Source organism: Schistocerca americana, chromosome 5, assembly GCF_021461395.2.
Source record: "Schistocerca americana isolate TAMUIC-IGC-003095 chromosome 5, iqSchAmer2.1, whole genome shotgun sequence".
NCBI classification, from domain to species: Eukaryota; Metazoa; Arthropoda; class Insecta; order Orthoptera; family Acrididae; genus Schistocerca; species Schistocerca americana.
Genome location: NC_060123.1, coordinates 504,229,404 through 504,250,497, shown reverse-complemented (window position 1 = coordinate 504,250,497; position 21,094 = coordinate 504,229,404). Strand labels below are relative to the sequence as shown.

The following is a 21,094-nucleotide window of genomic DNA, read 5'->3' as shown; positions in this document are numbered from 1 at the left end:
TGCGCATACTCTCCTCAATAGGTACGTTAGTGAAGAGAGACTTGATGTCAAAACTGACCATAATGTCTGATGGCTTTATTCGCTGTTCCCTAATCAGTTGTATGAAGTGGGAAGAGTCTTTCGTGTAGGAGTCTGTTTGTCCCACAAGATGGTGTAACTTAGGTGCCAGATCTTTCGCAACATAATACACAGGTGAATCTATTCCGTTCTCTATGGGCCTCAGCGGATAACCCTCCTTATGAAGCTTAGGTACTCCGTAAATTCCAGGAGGAACAGGCACCTTGGTGATTAGTCTCTTGGCTGTGTAAGGATCAATTCTCGAGTCCTTTACGAGGGCCTTCGTATTTCTGCCTATCCTCGCTGTCGGGTCACTCTTTAGTACTCTGTAAATGAGATCGCTTAGCAGTTCGTCAATCTTCTTTTCATATTCAGAAACGTCCATCAGAACTTTAGCGTTTCCTTTTGTCCGCATGTAGGACCGCAATATCCTTGTTACTCCTGAGCTGCTTTATGGCCTGTCTTTCTTCATGTGTGATATTGGCTCTGGGTGGTTTTGCTGTTTGTAAAATTCTTACAGTTTCCTGTCTTATCTTTTCTGCTTCGACACGTGGTCCTTGGTGGAGAATATTTGTGAGCGTAACTGCGAAATTTAACGCTGTGGACAGAACTGATGCCGCTGCCTCACTGATGGTCTGTGTCGAGATGTTAACCACGGTACGAGCTGTATCCAGACTTAGCTGTGAGTGGTGTTTGTTTCCCGTTAGCTCCTCAAATTTCTTTTTCTGTCGACTGCTGACCAAATCCTCCTCCATGCAGGCCTGGTTGTGGGTTATTCAGTCGATGTTATCCCAGTCCTTTGCTGATAACGCAGTGGACAGCCATAAATGCATGCTGTACATCCATGAATAGCCTCTTTCCTTCCATCTTCCCTTACATCATGACTAGCCAATCATATTAGAGGGCCAATTAAAAATTTTACAACAGTGACGTCAGACATCGATAGTCTGTAATAAATAGAAGTACCTATCCCCATGAAAAACCAATCGTGCCCGTGAGGAAGGCCGTTGCAATTCAGCCAAAACATCGGTTTTAGTTTATTATTGTTAGTTTTTATCAATGATGCGGTATAATAAGCAGAAGAATTTTAATCATTATGACACCGGCCACGGAAGCCTATGTTCTTATAAATTTGTTGCTGCATTATGTTATCTACATTCTGTGTATTGTATACTACCTTAGAATTAACTTGGCCATATCAATGTACGAAATGACTAAAGAATGAACACATATTATTATAATTATTATTATTATTATTACTTGTGAATAATATTTATCTTCTACACAAATGTCCAGTATGTGCCTCCATAAAATGAACTACTGTTAACAACATGCCTACTTACCATCGACATACAAAATAATGGGATTAAAACAGAGTCGTTTGTGATTTCCTTCATTTAAGCCAACTGATACCAAATGAACAAGTGCAGCTGAAGCTTCACTGCCAGAAAAAGCTATCATTACATTATCACCTGCTCTAATGATCTTTGATTTCCCAAGAGTTGCTCTGAATTTATGAGTTGCTGCTTGCACAAAACAGAGTCTGAAACAGAACAAGACAAATAATTTGTACAATGCATCAAAAACTAATAAATTCAAAGAAACTATAGGTTAGATAAATACCTGCAATAGGGATGTTTCTTTCGAAGAACTACCTCTGCACGATTTTCATTACATTTTCTACAGATGTTACTGACACTGTAAATGGGAAAAAGGATTATAAGCAAGCATTATTTTTAATCAATGAAATAATCACAAACATCAATTGATCTATTTGTACATAAATTTTTCCTGCATATCCTCCTGCCATCAAAATTATGTTAAAATTCATGCAGCTTTTCACTATTACAATACAATTGCACAGAACTTGAGAGTCACATTCTCTTAAATGGAATCATTAGTATGCAGATGCACTGTAATAAATAGATTTGAGATAGGCATGCACAGAATCACAGTTTTGAGGGGCATCTTGATGCGCAGTTCCTCTTTGAACTATGGACGTACAGTAAAAAGTTTTTGGTTTTGCCTGGATCAGTAGTCTTCTGCATAGCCATACGAATATGTCATACTGCATCTATGTTACAGTATATTAAGCAAGATTTGAATAACAAAAAGAGTTGGTACCCAGGCGAGTTGAGCTATTGCAAAAGATGTTAATTGGGCTGAAATTAATGCTAATCTAATAGCACCAATTGTATGCACACCTTTCAGATTTTACATGCAATAAACATATTCTTCTGGGAGGTTTATGACGCGGGCCATATCTATACTTTGGACTTGTATAGATCGGTTCAAATTTTGCACAATGGTACATAAATGGACCGTATCAAAATGATTTTTTTTCATCCAATAATTTTTTAGTGTGTTGTGATACAATAGTTTAAAGTCATGCTAAACATACCACGTAAAATTAATTCTTAAGTAAATTTAATGTGCATAAACAATTTAAAGTGATTCAAATAAATAAAAGATTCACTCTTAACATAAAATTGAAAACTCACTTCAAAAATCTAGCTTCATTTGGATTTTACATGCAAAAAACATGTTTGCTGTGAGTTTTTTTAAGCACACCATTTCTATGTTTCAAACTTGTGTGAATCAGTTCAAATTTTGTAAGATGGTAGATAAATACTTATAATTAATGGTCAACCTGTTTTTTTGTGAAAACTTTATTCATTGTCATGATATAAGCAAAGTGGTTCAAAAGGCAATAAAAATACCTATACCAGATTAGTTGTCACCCTAGTCAACTAAAACGTACAACAGTTGCCAAGCTATGGCAGTCTAATATCAAAATTATGGTAGAGTGAATGTTGGGAATCAGAATGAAAAAAGCTCCTATTATAGAACTCAAAAAGACAAATATGTCATGGGCACAGTTACGGATGTAAAACAAGGAAACTAGCTTTTTGACTTAGCTGTAAGCTTCAAATATATTTAAATGAAAATATCTTGACACATTCATGCTTTTTTACAAGTTAACCCTGCTTGGTTGGTAGGCTGCTTGGTTGGTAGGGTGATTAAGGGGACCAAACTATGAGGTCATCAGTCCATTTTTCCTTCAGACAGACAGATCACAGATAGCCTACTGCGCAAAACCCAGGGGTAGAAAACCCCAAGGTCTATGAAAGATCAACAAAGGCGAGGTAAGTAACCCTTCTTCCCCAGCTCAGTGAGCTCTCTTAGGTACAAGGTACACCTGCATCATATAATTTATAGGCTAAAATCTCTGTGCTTGTGCTCAAAATCCAGAACATTCATCAGATATAGTCTATAGAGTCGAAATACATTGGTTCCCCAGTATGACAAAAATTCAAAATGATTCAATCTGCTACGAAAGTGCTTGTGACAATATCCTGGCATGTGCATGGTGTGTTATTGGTGGAATTTGCTGAAAACGGGACCTCTGTGAGTGCTGCAACCTACATTAAAAGTTTGGTTAATTTGAGTCACACCCTTCGTGACAAACACCATAACATTAATGTTCTTTATGACAATGCTCGCCCCCATGTTGCTGCTCTAGTTCATGAGAAAATCCATTATGGGAGAAATGTGTTGAGAATGTTGGTGACTATGTAGAAAAGTAGGTAAAAGCTGTAAGTTCATTTGTGTTTTTTTCCTGTTACCTTCTTAACCTTTTGATAGTAAAATTATTGTGTGTTACTTTCCAGTCTTCCCTTGTACAATTCAGCTGCCTCTTCTGTATATCTCACTTAGAAATCATGAAAACGATACAAGAAGGATTAGCGGACATATTGAGGGGTACAACAGTCATTTTGCTCTCACCCCATACACAAATGTAATAGCAGATTATGACTAATATTAGCATGTGTACTGTACAGTGGATTGGGTGGCATATACACATACATTATATGAACATGCCAAATCCATAAGATATTGAGAGAGGGGGTAGGGGACTTGCTTTAGGAATAACACCTTTTTATGTGCATTAAGAGAGAGACTCATCTTGTGCCTGTTAATATTTTGTTTCATAAGTATGTGTACAGGAGAAAGACAACCATCTGCCAATCTTACTGTTAAGAGTAACATTGGCTTCCAACCAACTATAGCCTTCTGTCCTCAACTAGTCCTCGAGCGATGGTACAGATCCATCTGTCCCTAAACCAAGATTTTGAGGAGTGAACTATCACATTTGAATGAAATAATTTTACATCACATTTGAATGAAATAATTTTACAAGGATTTCTGTTTCTGTTTCCACATGATCTAAATATGTCTAGTCTACAACATGCTGAATTGAACAGGGGAAGACTCTACCCTTAATAGATCACCATCTTCACTACACATACAGGCTTCTAGTTCTAACAAACAACATGGTACAAGCCAAAGACCCTCAATGAATCATGCTCAACACTAGACCAATACACCAATAGACAAGTAGGTAGATAGTAGATACACTTTTTTCTGTGGATCCACAGTGAAGATATCTTCAAGGATGTCAAAAAAAGGAAGATTCTTACAAATGGGATTTGCGTAATGTACAGTGCCACACTGCAAAGAATATATTTATGTATTGTGTTGCTCACGAGACCTATTGTTCTGTCCTCTATAAGGGACAGTCACTCATTTAGGGGCACCATAGGAAATAAAATATGCAGATGGTAGGAGATGGAGATTAGTATCTGTCAACTCTCTCCATTTGCACAAAATCACTCAGTACTGGGCAAAGTGAATGGCTATGCCTTCATCTCAAATGTTGATTATCTTGTGTTTTACTGTATATTGTGCATTTGTTGGTCATCAACAGACTTCAGAGCTCTCCCACATTCTCCAATATTGAGATAATGCTATCGACCAATCAGAACATCTGAAACAAGATAATGTCATGGACAGAGGAAGAAGGTTTAACAGCCAGCAATAATAACCCAGAAAGTGCAAAGAATGGTAATGGACCATTTAAAGCTAGCGGAGCCAAAATTATTGGCAGATGTTAGGGCTGGGCTTGAATTTATGTTCGGTAGTATTAATGGTGCTTTTGACTTGCAGAAATGTAGGAGTAGGAAAAATGCTTTGATATATATAACGAAATCTGATCCGGAGCCTATATGTAACTGTAATGACTCCGCTTTGTCATTTAATGTACGTCTTCGTCGATGGGCGGAACGTACGCAATATATTGATTATACGGATTTGATCTAAAGATCTAAAGGGAGTGGGGAGCAGCTATGTGCAAAAACTAAGAAGAAAAACAAAATACAGAAATTTGTACCAGAAAGCATTATATACCGAAGAGTGTGAGAAACAACTAAGAATTTACAGGAACACCAAACAGAAATACGAATAACTACACCTTAACAATAATGTCTGTGGAACACTGTATAAACTACTGATAGAAAATATAATCACACGTGTCCACTATGGGAAGAGGAGATAGTGACATAATAAGAACTTGTAAGAATTCAATAGAACTATTAATGGGGGCCATGGTTCTAGACAACAACTGTAAAGATGACACAGGATAACAAAAACAGCCAATAGGAAAGATAAAGTTGCTCTATAATAATGTATATGTACTAATTCATTTTCCTGAAGAAGTCCATTCTAATGTTGAAGAAGACTAAGGGCCTTTTGGAATAAAATCCACAAATCTGCAGGCTATACAACAAACGCATTCTTCAAGAAAAAATACCAAATGTTTGAGAGGCAGGGGAAATCATCTTACTGGAAAGGGGAGGGACAAATACTCAAAAGCAGTGCAGGCATATCAGTCAATATGTCTCATAAATGGAATGGAAAACAATCACGAAAAATGTTTCTGTTGCCAATTATAAACACACAGAAGTCTTGCAGGTGTAAACCCTAACCAGTATGGGTATAAGAGTTGTAAATCAATGGATGATGGCACAAAAAGCAAGTGATGTCAGTAGCATTGCTACATGGGAAGCTGTCAAATAGCAGAAATTTTTCAGTAAAAGAAGTGAAGAACAGCTAAAAAACACCAGATATCTGCGGCTGCTGTTAGCCAAGAGATAATACTTGTCCTCCCACACTCAAAATGAACTATGCAAAAATGGACATCACATAATGAACAATTTAGTAAACACACGAAAGAAGATGTTTGGACACTAATTACAAACTATCAGAATATATCATGAGACCATTTTGGTAGCAATTGTAGGTTACAGAAACAGTGTTTGGGCACAGGCTGCATGTTGTGAAACCAAGAAAACCCCTGTACTATATGCAACAAAGCATGATTCTTTGTTTTACAAAAGCATATAGGATGATACCAACTGGAGCCATCCAAGTTATTCTGGGAATCTGACCAACAGAGCTGCAAGTTACAAAGAAGGATGCAGAGTACCAGCACTGGCTGAAGAAGGGAACTGTACAAGGAACAAAGGAAAACATGAAACAGTTTGTAACAATTAAACAGGAAATAAAAGTGTGGATCCTACAGTGATGGTCATATTTCCAGGATAAGCAACAGCAGAAAGACATGTTTACAGTTTATTCTGAAATGTAAAGGGGAGGCTTAGTTTAAGATACATGAAATCGTCAGAGGGAATGATGTACTACTTGACACAGAACATATCCCAGCTATCTGTAAAGGATGCAGCAATTCATGTGAGTATAGTGGTAAAGGAGCACCAGGTCATGTGACATGGAAGTGCAACAGGCAGTCAGCAGTGACAGATGATAAAAGGAAATTCTTCTAGGATAAAACAGTGTTTATAACACTTCGAGAAGAAAGGCTGCTGCACATCGGCAAAATCTCATGAAAGTGTTGTTATAGTTGATGCTATTGGTAGGTGGGGATACACTACACTTGGCCTGCACCTAAATAGGAAGAGAAAAGATAATTTAGCTTCTCTATTAGCAGGTGCTGTAAAGGGGGGCACAGTCACACAAGGGATGACCCTGTGGTTAATGGGACCAGGTAAAGGTTAAAGTCAAAGTCCAGACAGACAACAACCAAAAAAAGCAGAATAAAAGAAGCTTCATGTAGAGTCAATAGGGATACAGCTAAGGGTAGTATCAATTTACTTCATCAAAATATCAGGGGAATAATTAATGAAGTAGATGAGCTGTCAGTGTGTTTCAATGACCCCAAAAATATGAATGAGACTGATATCCTTTGTCTGTCTGAACACCATGAAACTGTGGGGATGGAAAGTGTCAGTATAAATGGGTATAATTTAGTGTCTTACATTTGCAAATCTAGCATGGATATAGGAGGAGCTGCCATTTACAAAAAAAAGAAGGGTATAAATATAAAACTGTACAAATAAGCAAGTTTTGTGTCAATCAGCACTTTGAAGTTTGTGGATGTGAGCTACAGCTAGATAATGTAGTGTTGATATTATCAAGTGTGTACGGGTCCCCATTAGGATATTGGGAGCTATTCATAAAAAGGTTTGCTACATATTATGTTGTCTACCAGACAAAAAGAAGAAATTATTAATCTGTGGTGATTTCAATGTAAATTTTCTAAGCCGCTGTGATAGGAAAAAGAACTAGAAGTGTTATTAATGACATATAACTTAGAATCAGTGATCAATTTCCCTACATGAATAGCTCAAGACAGTAGCACTATAATAGATAATGTATTTGTACAGGTTCCCTTTGATAAATGGATTATCAGACCATGACATACAATTGATTAACTTACAAAATCTAACTTCAGAGGAAGTTTAAGAAACGTTAATTGGGGAGATGTATAGAATGAGCCAAATGTTAATGATAAATGCAACAATTCTTGATAAATTTATATCTCTTTTTGAACAATATTGCCCAAAAAAATTACTAAATGTAACACCAAACAGTTTAGAAAGAAACCTGGGACTGCTAAGGTATTAAAGTGTCTACAGAAAGAAAAAGAAACAATCCTAAACACCTCGCCTGGTTCAGATTCACTGATGACATCTTTGCGATTTGGACTGAGGGTGAGGACACCCTATCCACATTCCTCCACAACCTCAACAACTTCCCCATTTGCTTCACCTGGTCCTACTCAATCCAAGAAGCCACCTTCCTAGATGTTGACCTCCACCTCAAAGATGGCTAAATCAGTACCTCTGTCCATATCAAACCTATAAACCACCAGCAATACCACCACTTTGACAGCTGTGACCTGTTCCATACTAAGAAGTCCCTTCCATACAGCCTAGCCAACAGTTGTTGTCGCGTCCGCAGTGACGGGCAGTCCCTCTTGAAATATACCGAGGGTCTCACTGAAGCCTTCACAAACTGTAATTATCCTTCCAACCTTGTGCAAAAACAAATTTCCCATGCTTTATCTTTCCAGTCTCCCACCACCTCACGAAGTCCCACTGTTCGGCCACAGAGAAGCATTCCTCTTGTAACTCAGTACCACACAGCACTGGAACAACCGAATCACATTCTCTGCCAAGGTTTCGACTGCCTCTCATCAAGCCCTGAAATTAGAAATGTCCTGCCTACTGTCCTTCCCCCTCCTCCCACAGTGGTATTCCACCGTACACCAAACCTACACAATACAGGGTTATTACAAATGATTGAAGCGATTTCACAGCTCTACAATAACTTTATTATTTGAGATATTTTCACAATGCTTTGCACACACACACACATAAACTCAAAAAGTTTTTTTAGGCATTCACAAATGTTCGATAAGTGCACCTTTAGTGATTCGGCAGACATCAAGCCGATAATCAAGTTCCTCCCACACTCGGCGCAACATGTCCCCATCAATGAGTTCAAAAGCATCGTTGATGCGAGCTCGCAGTTCTGGCACGTTTCTTGGTAGAGGAGGTATAAACACTGAATCTTTCACATAACCCTACAGAAAGAAATTGCATGGGGTTAAGTCAGGAGAGTGTGGAGGCCATGACATGAATTGCTGATCATGATCTCCACCACGACCGATCCATCGGTTTTCCAATCTCCTGTTTAAGAAATGCCGAACATCATGATGGAAGTGCGGTGGAGCACCATCCTGTTGAAAGATGAAGTCGGCACTGTCGGTCTCCAGTTGTGGCATGAGCCAATTTTCCAGCATGTCCAGATACACGTGTCCTGTAACGTTTTTTTCACAGAAGAAAAAGGGGCTGTAAACTTTAAACCGTGAGATTGCACAAAACATGTTAACTTTTGGTGAATTGCGAATTTGTTGCACGAATGCGTGAGGATTCTCTACTGCCCAGATTCGCACATTGTGCCTGTTCACTTCACCATTAAGAAAAAATGTTGCTTCATCACTGAAAACAAGTTTTGCACTGAACGCATCCTCTTCCATGAGCTGTTGCAACCGCGCCGAAAATTCAAAGCGTTTGACTTTGTCATCGGGTGTCAGGGCTTGTAGCAATTGTAAACGGCAAGGCTTCTGCTTTAGCCTTTTCCGTAAGATTTTCCAAACCGTCGGCTGTGGTACGTTTAGCTCCCTGCTTGCTTTATTCGTCGACTTCCGCGGGCTACGCGTGGAACTTGCCCGCATGCGTTCAACCGTTTCTTCGCTCACTGCAGGCCGACCCGTTGATTTCCCCTTAAAGAGGCATCCAGAAGCTTTAAACTGCGCATATCATCGCCGAATGGAGTTAGCAGTTGGTGGATCTTTGTTGAACTTCGTCCTGAAGTGTCGTTGCACTGTTATGACTGACTGATGTGAGTGCATTTCAAGCACGACATACGCTTTCTCGGCTCCTGTTGCCATTTTGTCTCACTGCACTCTCGAGCGCTCTGGCGGCAGAAACCTGAAGTGCGGCTTCAGCCGAACAAAACTTTATGAGTTTTTCTACGTATCTGCAGTGTATCGTGACCATATGTCAATGAATGGAGCTACAGTGAATTTGTGAAATCGTTTCAATCATTTGTAATAGCCTTGTATACTCGTACATCACTGCCAACCCCTGCTCCCAACCCCTTACCTCATGACTTATACCCATGTAATAGACCTAGATGCAAGACCTGTCCTCTACATCCTCCCACCACCACCTACTCTAGTCCAGTCACAAACATCACCTATCCCATCAAAGGCAGGGCTACCTGTGAAACCAGTCATGTGATATACAAGCTAAGCTGCAACCACTGTGCTGCATTCTATGTGGGCAGGACAACTAACAAGCTGTCTGTCCGCATGAATGGACACCGACAAATTGTGGCCAAGAAACAAGTGGACCACCCTGTTGCTGAGGACGCTGCCAAACATGACATCCTTCATTTCAACGACTGCTTCACAGCCTGTGCCATATGGATCCTTCCCACCAATATCAGCTTTTCTCGAATGCGATGGTGGGAACTTTCCCTGCAATACATCCAACATTCCCGTAACCCTCCTAGCCATAACCTTCATTGTCCACCCCCATCCAGCCCCCTATCTGTTCCCATTCCAGCACTACACAGTCCTCATTCCTCCATCGCACCCAATCTTTTTACTTCTCTCCTTTTCTGCTATCCCCCCCCCCCCTTCCCCACCTCTCTGTCACCCTCTGTCTAACCTCCCAACTGCACATAGCTGCCCTACCCTCTTTCCACCTCGTCCCTGCGCACTCCCCAACAGCATGTCACTGTCCGCCACACCTACCCTATTGTGTCTTCCCCTCCCCAACCCAGCCTCTTCCTTACCTCCATCCAGTCCCCATTCCCATCAAGCACTGGTGCTGCTGTTCGCAATGTGGCCTCAGTTGCCTGAGACTGCAGTCAGGTGTGTGTGAGCTGCATTTGTGTGAGTGTGTATGTGTGTTTCTGTCGTCTAATTTTGAGAAATGCCTTACTGGCCGAAAACTATATTTGTGACAGACTTTTTGTTGTGCCTATCTGTGACAGCATCTCTGCTACATGGTGAGTAGCAACTTTTCTTTTCATAATATTTTTACATTCCATCCTAGATTTTCCATTGTTCGAAACAAAAAGAAAACTGTATGAGACAGCAAGAATTAGAAAAGACTCAGAAGTAATTTTACACTACAAAAATTATTGTAATATATTGAGAAAAGTTGTCAGAAAATCAAAAATATCTATGTTAGAGTTGAAATTAAAATTCGCGCAGTAAAATCAAATCAATACAGAATGTTGTTAGAAGAGAGGCAGGAAAAGTTGCCACTGGGGTATGTAGTATTACTATTAAAGAGAATGGGACCATCTTACCCACAGTACATAATCAGCTAATGTATTTAACAACCATTTCTTAAGTGTAGGTGTAAAAATTTGATGATAATAGTTCAAAAGAAAAAGCCAAGCAGTATGTGGAAAACTCAGCTTTGAGAGGTCTTGGATTTATTTTAATTAGTTTACTCATGCTGAGTATGAAGTGGCAATCTGTATTTGCTTTCTTAGGAGAAGAAAAACTTCTTAGCCAAGATCGCAATGAAACACTGGTTTCGGTAAACTATGTTACCAACATCAGATCTTTGTACAAGTTATTATAAACATCTTATGCCCGATGCACTACCCCATGCGGTCTGAGGCACCTTGCCATGGTTCGAGTCCTCCCTCAGGCATGGGTGTAAGTTGGCTTAAGTTGGTTTCAGTTAGATTAAGCCTAGGGATGGATGACCTTGGCAGTTTGGTCCCATAGGAACTAACTCGAGGTATTTTCCCAGGAAGTTTAAAATATGCCATTGTCAAGCCTCTCCACAAAATAGGAGACAGCACTGATGTCAATAATTACTAGCCAGTATCCTTACTTACACCATTTTCAAAAATTGTTGAGAAAGTAATGTACTCGAGTAGTTAGCCATCTCAACAGTAATGGGATACTTAGTAAATCACAGTTCGGATTTCAAAAATGCTTTTCCACTGAGACAGCAATATACAATTTCACTGCCCACATAATAGAGTCTTTAAATAGGAAAAGTCACCAATAGGAATTTTCTGAGACTAATCCAAAGCACTTAATTGTGTGAACTATGACTTTATGTTACAGAAATTACATTATATGGTAGAAATGGAACAGCATAGGAGCAGTTTAAGCCATATATACAGAACAGGAAGCAAAAAGTTTCTTTATATGGTTTAAGTAATTTAAGGAAATTTGCTACTTCATCTAACTGGGATGAAATTACTTCATGTGTTCCACAGGGTTTGATCATGGGTCCCCTTCTGTTCTTGATATATGTGAATGACCTCCCTTCTTATCTGAAACAAGAAGCTAAACTGACAGCCTCATAACAAAATTACTCAGTAATAACATTTGTTCTCAACAATATGGACCAGTTTAAAAACAACAGTGACATTCTTGATTATAATACCAGAAGAAAGAAATGCTTACACTATCCTCTACTTAACCTATCTTCGGCACAGAAGGGGGTAAAATATACTGCTGTAAAACTTCCCGATACATTTCCAGATGAAATAAAATGTCCGACAGACATCAGTAATAGTTCCAAAAATAAATTGAAATCATATCCCCTTGACAACTCCTTCTATATCATAGATGAATTCTTGAGGGGTGTAAGGCTAGTTCGCGTCCCTAGTAGAATACTACACATGCACCCTGAATAGCATCTAATTATAGATGTGAACAAAAAGAACTAGCACTAACTGGCAGCCAGACAATCATATTGATCTCCTGGCTATTTAATAGCACATCCTAATCACAATGGCACAGAGGAAACCCATCGGTCATTCTCATGGCCCGCTGACAAGAAAACTTGGACCTTGCCTCAGGATTTACCAGCTAAATATAGAAGGAATAAGCAGAGCAAAGAGTGATGTCCTGCAAAAGGTTATAAACGATAATGACATTGGCATTGCTGCCATTCAGAAAACACACACAGAGAAAGAGGAACAACTAAGAAAAAGAGGTAAAATATAAGACTACGACTTAGTTGGTGCCATATATCACCATGCTTACGGTGTGGCAACTTAAGTGAGATCCAATATCAAAAATGTTCAATTCCATTCAACATCTACCAACAACAACATATACGAACTGGTTATTCAAATCGGAGGGTACACCATAAGTAACACATGCAAACCTCCTGCAGTCTCATGCCCTCCACAAGTCCTACCACTACTGCAACATCCATCTGTCTATGATGGCAACTACAACAGTCATCACACCCAATGGAAATACAAAGAGAATTATGACAATGGTGAGGCAGTTGCAAACTGGTCAGATGAAAACAATATGTACCTTGTATTTGATGTAAAGGATAGAGATTCCTTCTATTCGGCAGCATGGAGATGAGGATATAACTTGGATCTATGCTTCATGACCACAGACAAGGGAAACATACTGCTGAGAATCTCTCATAATATTCTACCAGACTTCCCATACAGCCAACATCCACCCTCTCTAAAAGAGATTGGAATAACTATTACTCTGGTTACTTCCCTTCCTCGCCCGTGGTGGAGTTTCCAGAAAGCAAACTGGGAAATTTTTTCTAACAACCTGGATAAGTGCCTGAGGAAGATACCTCCTAAACTAAAGAACTACAAGCGGTTTGTTGGAGCAGTGACAAGCTCCGCAAAAACGGAAATACCTAAAGGGTACCAAAAACAATATATCCCAAGATGGAACAAAGAACGTGAAAAACAATACCAGGCATTCCCCAACACCAACGACCAGGAAATTGCTGATGACCTACTACACAATCTTAACGTCACTCGATGAGAACAATGGATGAAAACCGTTCAAGAACTAGACTTCAAAATGTCTAACAGAAAAGCATGGTCCCTTTTAAGAAAAATAAATGACGGCAATAAAAGCATCCACAAAGAAACACCGATACATCAAGACAATGAAAATATGTGTTGGTACAGGAATCAAACCAGAATTTCCTGCTTTTCGCGAGTGGTTGATTACCATTTGCCTCTTTATGCACGAATCACAGCCATACTCGAACTTCCATATGCCATCAACCATGCGTCTACAACTTGTACTCGTAGATCCATTATATATATATTCCCGTACACGCGCACGTTCAGAGGAACTACGCATTGTAATCGGAATAACGCTGGCACTGCAATCATGATTCCAAAATACTGATGCAGGTTACTTACAGAGGATTGGAAAAACAAATGTAGTAATATGTGAGGCTGACTCTAAGACACCTGCATTTATGGCATTTGTAGATTTGGAGAAAGTGTTTGACAATGCTGACTAAAATACAGTCGTCAAATCCTCTGAAGCCTAATAGCAGTGAAATTTGGGAAACGAAGTGTTATGTAACAACTTGTACAGAAACAAGACTGCAATTATAAAGGTCAAAGGGTATGAAAGGGAAGTAGCAACTGAGAAGTGAAATATAGTACTTGTCTCTCCCAGTGTTATTCAGTAGGGCCTATACTGAGCAAGTAGTGAAAGATATTATTCATCCTGCATATTGAGGAAATGGTAAACGAAAACCAAAAGAAATCTGAAAAGAGAATTAAAGGGCAGGGTGAAGAAACAAAACTTAAAGGCTTGCCGATGACAATGTATTGTGTCAGAGATGGCAAAGGACGTTGAAGAGTGGTTGAATGGAAAAGAGGTTATACAATGGATATCAAGAACAGTGAAACAAAGGTAAAGCAGTGATTCAAATTAAATCGATGGTGATGGAATTCGATTAGGAAATGAGACACTAAAACTAGTTTGAGTTATGTCATTTGGACAGCAAAATGACTGACAATGGTCAATGCAGGGAGCTTATAAAATGCAGACTGGCAAAAGCAAGAAAAGTGTATCTGTTAAAACTGAATATACATTTAAGCATTAAGAAGGCTTTTCCGAAGGCAATTGTACGGAGCGTAAATTTGTATGTAAGTGAAATGTAGATAATATTCAGTTCAGAGGAGAAGAGAATAGACGCTTTTACAATATGGCATTATAGATGAATGCATTGAGTAACTAATGAGGAGGTACCGCACAGAAATGAGAAGAAATGTGCTTTATGCTACAACTTGACAGGACATGACATTGCCTGAGGCATTACGGAATAGCTGGAATAATTAATTTGATGATGGAAGTTCTAACCAGTTTTTGGAATGAAGACTACAACAACTGCTAATGATTAATATACCCCAATCCCTTCGCACCTGCCTCCCCTTGACATGGGATACAGCAGGCTTCCCAACACATCAAACCAACAACCAGTATTTTATACCAATACAGTTGTTGAAGGACACACACACACTCTCTCTCTCTCTCTCTCTCTCTCTCTCTCTCTCTCTCTTCTTGTCGAGTTAATAGTAATTTATAAACTCTCACACAGCAAGTCATGAACACATCTTTCTCTGAAAAATTTGAATCCCCTAATAAACAGTGAAGACAACATTTTGTGGTGAGAAACCATAATCACCATCATTCAGTTTGCTATTATAATCTTTATATATTTCATACTAAATTCTCTATCCATTGGCAGGCTAGAGACAATTTGTCACACCTATAACAGTTTACAGCCTACTGCCATCTAACAGTCACAGAGTAGAATGAAGAAGGATGAGTGGAAAGAACTGGTCATGTCCTTTCCAGATGGAATCACTACTCTGTGGTTGTACAAGAATTCCAACTTAACACCTTCAGAGTAAAAGTCCAATGTGCTGCCTTTGCTCGGTTTTTAAAGTTAAAAGAATGAGATTGAATATTGAGCAGATTGCTTTTCACCAGCACTGGAGGACACAACACTGAAAGCAGAGGGCATCTCACCGGCAAAAGAAAATCTCACAAGCAGTGCAGGACAGCTCACCAGCAGTGGTGAAGGAACCTTCAAGGCAGTGGAAGACTTTGCTGGAGCTCAGAGAACAGCAGTAGAAGGAGACCCTTTGCTGGCAGCTGTATAGTCAGCCTCACCAGTAAAATGCAGCCAAAAGGAAGAGCTGCAAGGGACAGAAAACCCATACCACTTAAGGACTTTTGGTATCTCACCTCTAAACAGCATCTGCTATGACACGGCAAAGTGTGAGTACATCTGTCACCAGTCTCTATTCCAGAGGTTTTCATATTTTAAGCTATGATATCCAGAGTCTGAGAAATGGATCTTTTGAACCTGAAGTTGCTGTTAAGGATAACAATATTGACTGTATGTGTATCATGGAGCACTGGTGCTGGGATTTAGAATTGCATTTTGTTAATATTAAACATTACAAGTTTGCTAGACAGTTCTGTAGGAAGAATGTCAAAGTGGTGGGGTTCATATTTTCCTATGTTTCTAATGTTGAGTATAAAAGGATAAGTGAGGCAGCAGCTTTGAGTATCAAGAAACATTTTGAAGCTGCTATTCAACTGCATGGGGACCTGGGTAACATGATAATTACAGCAGTTTACAGAGCACATAGTGGTGACACAGACACGTTCACTAATTGGAGTCTCCACTGGACATTATGTTTACTGAAAAAGTCACTATAATAACCTGTGCAGACTTCAATGTAGACTTTATGCATGGATCTGCATCTATGAAGCTGTTTCTTAGTGTGCTGCATAGCTTTAACATGTTTCCTCTTACAAATAGCCCCACAAAAATAACAAATAGAACGGAAAGCACTATAGACAATATGCTTTCAAATATTGGTACCACATAGATAGACACAAATTATTAATACTGATTTACCTAAGGCTATCTGATCATAATGCCCTCATCCTTATGATGCCAGATTTATCTGTAAAAGAGAGGAATGCATTTTTTTCTTACAAAAGAAATTTTTCTGCAGAAAATTGTGGTAGTTTTGTTGGTAGTCTCAGTAATGAATCCTGGCCAGAAATGCTTTCACAGTCAAGTGCTAACAATGCTTATGTCCAATTCTGAAATGTATTTTCCTGCAAAATTGATAGCTAAATCACACTGGATCACTAAATACAGTTCCTGGAATACATCAGGTTTTAAGATTGCCAGATTTCTTGTTGGACTTTAAAAATGTTCAGTTTTCAAATGAAAAGATCCACAGATCACTAATTAATAAGATATGCATAGACTTATAGGAAAATATGTCAACAAGTAATTGCCAAGGCAGGAGAGATACATGAAAAACAGGAAATTACTCTAATAAATGCTGATGATACAATATTGACAAAAAGACCTGCCTAATTCCATAAATGAGTACTTTATAGATGCTTCCCTCAACACTTAGCTTAAATCACAAATATGAATAAACTTAGGTTTTTCACAGCTTGAGGTTAGTTCCAACTAATAAGCATGCATTAGTAAATGTGAGAAAAGCCTCAAATGCAAAATGTCAGCTGGTGTAGATGATGTTCCAGTGTGACACATAATCCATATTACTGCACAAATTCTAAAGCCATCGGCTCACATTGTTAATTTATCATTCACTGAGGATGAGTTCCCCGAAAGATCTAATGTTTTGCTAGTGATACATCTATTCAATTGTGGAAATAGGCATAAAGTTGAAAATTACTGACCCATTTCGATCATGGATTTTAATAGAGAGAGGCACAAAGACAATGATAAATGATTACACCTATGAAACATTTAGTAATTAGGATATATGTCATGACAATAGTCTTGTAGGAGTTAATTTAGATCTTTCTAAAGTTTTTAACACAATTTGTCATTAAAGCCTTTTAGCTATATTGAATGAAATGGGAATAAAATGAATAGAAAACATGTGGCTTCAATCAAATTTGCAAAAAAAGATTAGAAGTTGTGGAACTTACATCAGCTCATGTTAATCATGAAATCAGATTAGTATCTGATGCAAAGAAAGTCGAGGGTAGTGTGTTAGGCCCCCGCTTGTTCTTTATTACACAAAAGATATGCACCCATCAGACACTGCAGTCGAGATCTTGTTGCTTAGAGATGACACTAGTGTAATAGTAAGTGACGTTACGGAATCTTATCCCACTACAACTGATACAGTCCTTACATTCTTAGTTCGATGCCAGCAGCTGACCCTAAATGTGAAGAGAACAAATTACATACAATTTGAGAAGATGAGACAAAACCAAGATCTCCATCTGGTATTGGTTAGAAATGAGTTAGAAAGAGTACGATGTACAAAGCTTTTTGGAATGTATGTTGGCCAAGACTGGAAAGACCATGTAACTACTCTCTCCCAGAAAGTCTGTCCTGCGTGTTTTGCTCTGAGAATTATTCCTTAACTTTGCTCCCCAAATGGAGCTAGAATGGATTATTTTGTTTATTGCTGCAGTCCCTTGCATCTTATGAAATAGTTTTCTAGAGTAAAATTAACATTGAATTAAATAAAAGTTTTTCATTACAGGAAAGGGCTATTTGAATCTTGATACACAGTTCAGCTAGGGCTCACTGCAAGATTTTATTAGAAAAGTTGGATTGCTTACTGTGCGTCTCCCCCCCACCAATGGACAATGGACCTTGCTGTCTGTGGGGTGGCCTGCGTGCCTCAACAACACAGATAGCTATGATGTAAGTACAGTCACAATGGAGGGGTATTTGTTGAGAGGCCAAACAAACATGTGGTTTCTCAGCAGCCTTTTCAGTAGTTGCAGAGGCAATAGTCTGGATGATTGACTGACCTGGCCATGTAACATCAAATATGGTCTTGCTGTACTGATACTACAAAGCACTGCAAGCAAGGGGAAACTACATACATAACTTTTCCCGAGGACATGCAGCTGTACTGTCTGGTTAAATGATGATGGCTTCCTCTTGGGTAAAATATTCCGGAGTTAAAACAAATCACCCATTTGAATCTCTGGGCAGAAACTACTCAGGAGGATGTCATCATCAGGAGAAACAAAACTGGCATTCTACAGATTGGAACATGGAATGTTAGATTCCTTAACTGCACAGATAGGTTAGAAAATATAAAATGAGAAATGGATAGGATGAAGTTAATTTTAATTGAAGAAATTGGGAAAATGCAGGAAATTAAAGAGATGGGACCTGGATAAGTTGAAAGAACCAGTGGATGCTGAGAGCTTTAGGGGGAGCATCAGGCAATGGTTGAGTAGAAAAGGGGAAAGAAATACAGTAGAAGAATGGGTAGGTTTAAGAGGAACAAATAGACTGTAAAAAGACAAAGCATAGTAAGAATTCTTAAATAACACAAGAGATATTGAATTTAATTGATGAAAAGAGAAAATTTAAAAATGAAGCAGGTGAAAGGGAACATGAACGTCTAAAATATGAGATTGACAGGAAGTGCAAAATTGCTAAGCAGGAATGACTAAAGTACAAATGTATGGATTTAGAAGCATATTTTGCTAGAGGAAAGACAGGTACTGCCTACAGGAAAAATAAAGAGGTTTTGGGGAAAAAGAGAAGGAGCTGTATGAATATCAAAGAGCTGAGATGGTAAACCAGTCCTAAGCAAAGAAGGGAGAGCTGAAAGGTGGAAGGAATATTTTGATTGTCTATACAAGGGAGATGAACTTGGAAGCAATATTATAGAGAGGGAAGCAGAGGTAGATGAAGATGAGATGGGAGATACACTAGAAGAATCTGGCAGAAGTCTGAAAGATCTATGTCAAAACAAGGCCCCAGGAGCAGATGACACACTATCAGAACTGCTGATAGGCCAGGGAGAGCCGGCCATGACACAACTCTTCCTTGTGGTGTGAAAGATGTACGAGGCAGGCGAAACACTCTCAGACATTAAGAAGAATGTGATAATTCCTATTCCAAAGAAAGCAGTTGCTGTCACATGTGAAAATTACCGAAGTATCAGTTCAGTAAGTCATTGTTGCAAGTTGTTAACACAAATTCTTTGCAGGAGAATGGAAAAAACTTGTAGAAGCCAACCTCGGGAAAGATCTGTTTGATATTCCAGAGACATGTAGGAATGCCCAGGCAATACTGACCCTACGGCTTATCTTAGAGGGTAGGTTAAGGAAAGGCAAACCTACATTTACAGCATTTCTAGACTCAGAGAAAGCTTTTGATAATGTTGACTGGAATACTCTGAAATTCTAAATATAGCAGGGTAAAATACAGGGAGTGAAAGGCTATTTACAACTTGTACAGAAACCGGATGGCAGTAATAAGAGTCCGGCATATGAAAAGGAAGCATTGGTTGGGAAGTGAGTGAGACAGGGTTGTAGCCTCTCTCTGATGTTATTAAACCTGTACACTGAACAAGCAGTAAGGCAAACCAAAGAAATTTTTGGAGTAGGAATTAAAACTGAGGGAAATGAAATAAAAATTTTGAGGTTTGCCGATGACATTATAATTGTCAGAAACAGTTACGAATGTGGAAGAGCAGTTGGAAAGTGGCCCTTTGAGAAGAGGATACAAGATGAACATCAACAAAAGCAAAGCAAAGATAATGGAATGTAGTCAAATTAAATCAAATGAGTCAGGGAATTAGATTAGAAAAAGGGATACTTGAAGCAGCAGATGAGTTTTTCTATTTGGGCAGCAAAATTACTACTGATGGCCGCAGTAGAGATGATATAAATGTAGTTTGGCAATAGCAAGAAAAGCATTTCTGAAGAGGAGAAATCTGTTAACATCAAATATAGAATTAGATGATAAGAAGTCTTTTCTGAAGGTATGTGTCTGGAATTTAGCCACACACAGAAGTGAAACATGGACAAAAAACAGTTTGGATAAAAAAAGAGAATAGAAGGTTTTGAAATGTGGTGCTACAAAATAACACGGATTAGATGGGTCAATCGTGTAACTAGTGAGGAAGTACTGAATAAAATATGAGAGACAAGAGACTTGTGGCACTACTTGACCAAAAGAAGGGATTGGCTGATAGACCATATTCTGAGACATCAAGGGATCACCAGTTTAGTGTGTGTGTGTGTGTGTGTGTGTGTGTGTGTGTGTGTGTAAACATGCGAACCACCTAGGTGCCATTCTTTATAATGCACTGCCAACATCTATGAGAAGGACATGGAAACGGTTTTTAGATTAGGGTTAAAATCATTTGCTGTTGAATAAGTTAGCTAATAAGATTACTAGACCCTCATTCATTGTTGGGTTCTTTTGATTCTGTTAACTGATGCACCACTGCTGCTGTGTTTGTCTTTGCAAAGAACGTTTCTGCTGTTGGTTTTCTGTTTCAAATGCAGTGTGATACACCTCTGCTGAGAAGGGATCTGGTGTTAGCATAATTGTGATGGTTAAAATATCGGCAGGTTTTCTAGGTGCTCATGCTTTATGCTTTTTAGCAATGTTACATAATATGCTAGTGTGTTTTATTTTTTGATTGGTATTTTAAATCAAAGTTT

At 38.8% G+C, this 21,094-nt stretch overlaps 1 protein-coding gene across 2 annotated transcripts in view; it reads right to left on the bottom strand.

Annotated features, from left to right (window-relative positions):
- Positions 1-21,094, bottom strand: part of LOC124615944 (cytoplasmic tRNA 2-thiolation protein 2-A) — a 96,227-nt gene that overhangs the window by 74,232 nt on the left and 901 nt on the right. For both annotated transcript variants that reach the window (XM_047144144.1, XM_047144143.1), the window contains exons 2-3: positions 1,681-1,755; positions 1,401-1,600 (exon numbers count right to left, since the gene is read on the bottom strand). In XM_047144144.1, coding sequence (XP_047000100.1) covers positions 1,401-1,600; positions 1,681-1,755 — 275 coding nt within the window. The remainder of the gene's footprint in view (positions 1-1,400; positions 1,601-1,680; positions 1,756-21,094) is intronic.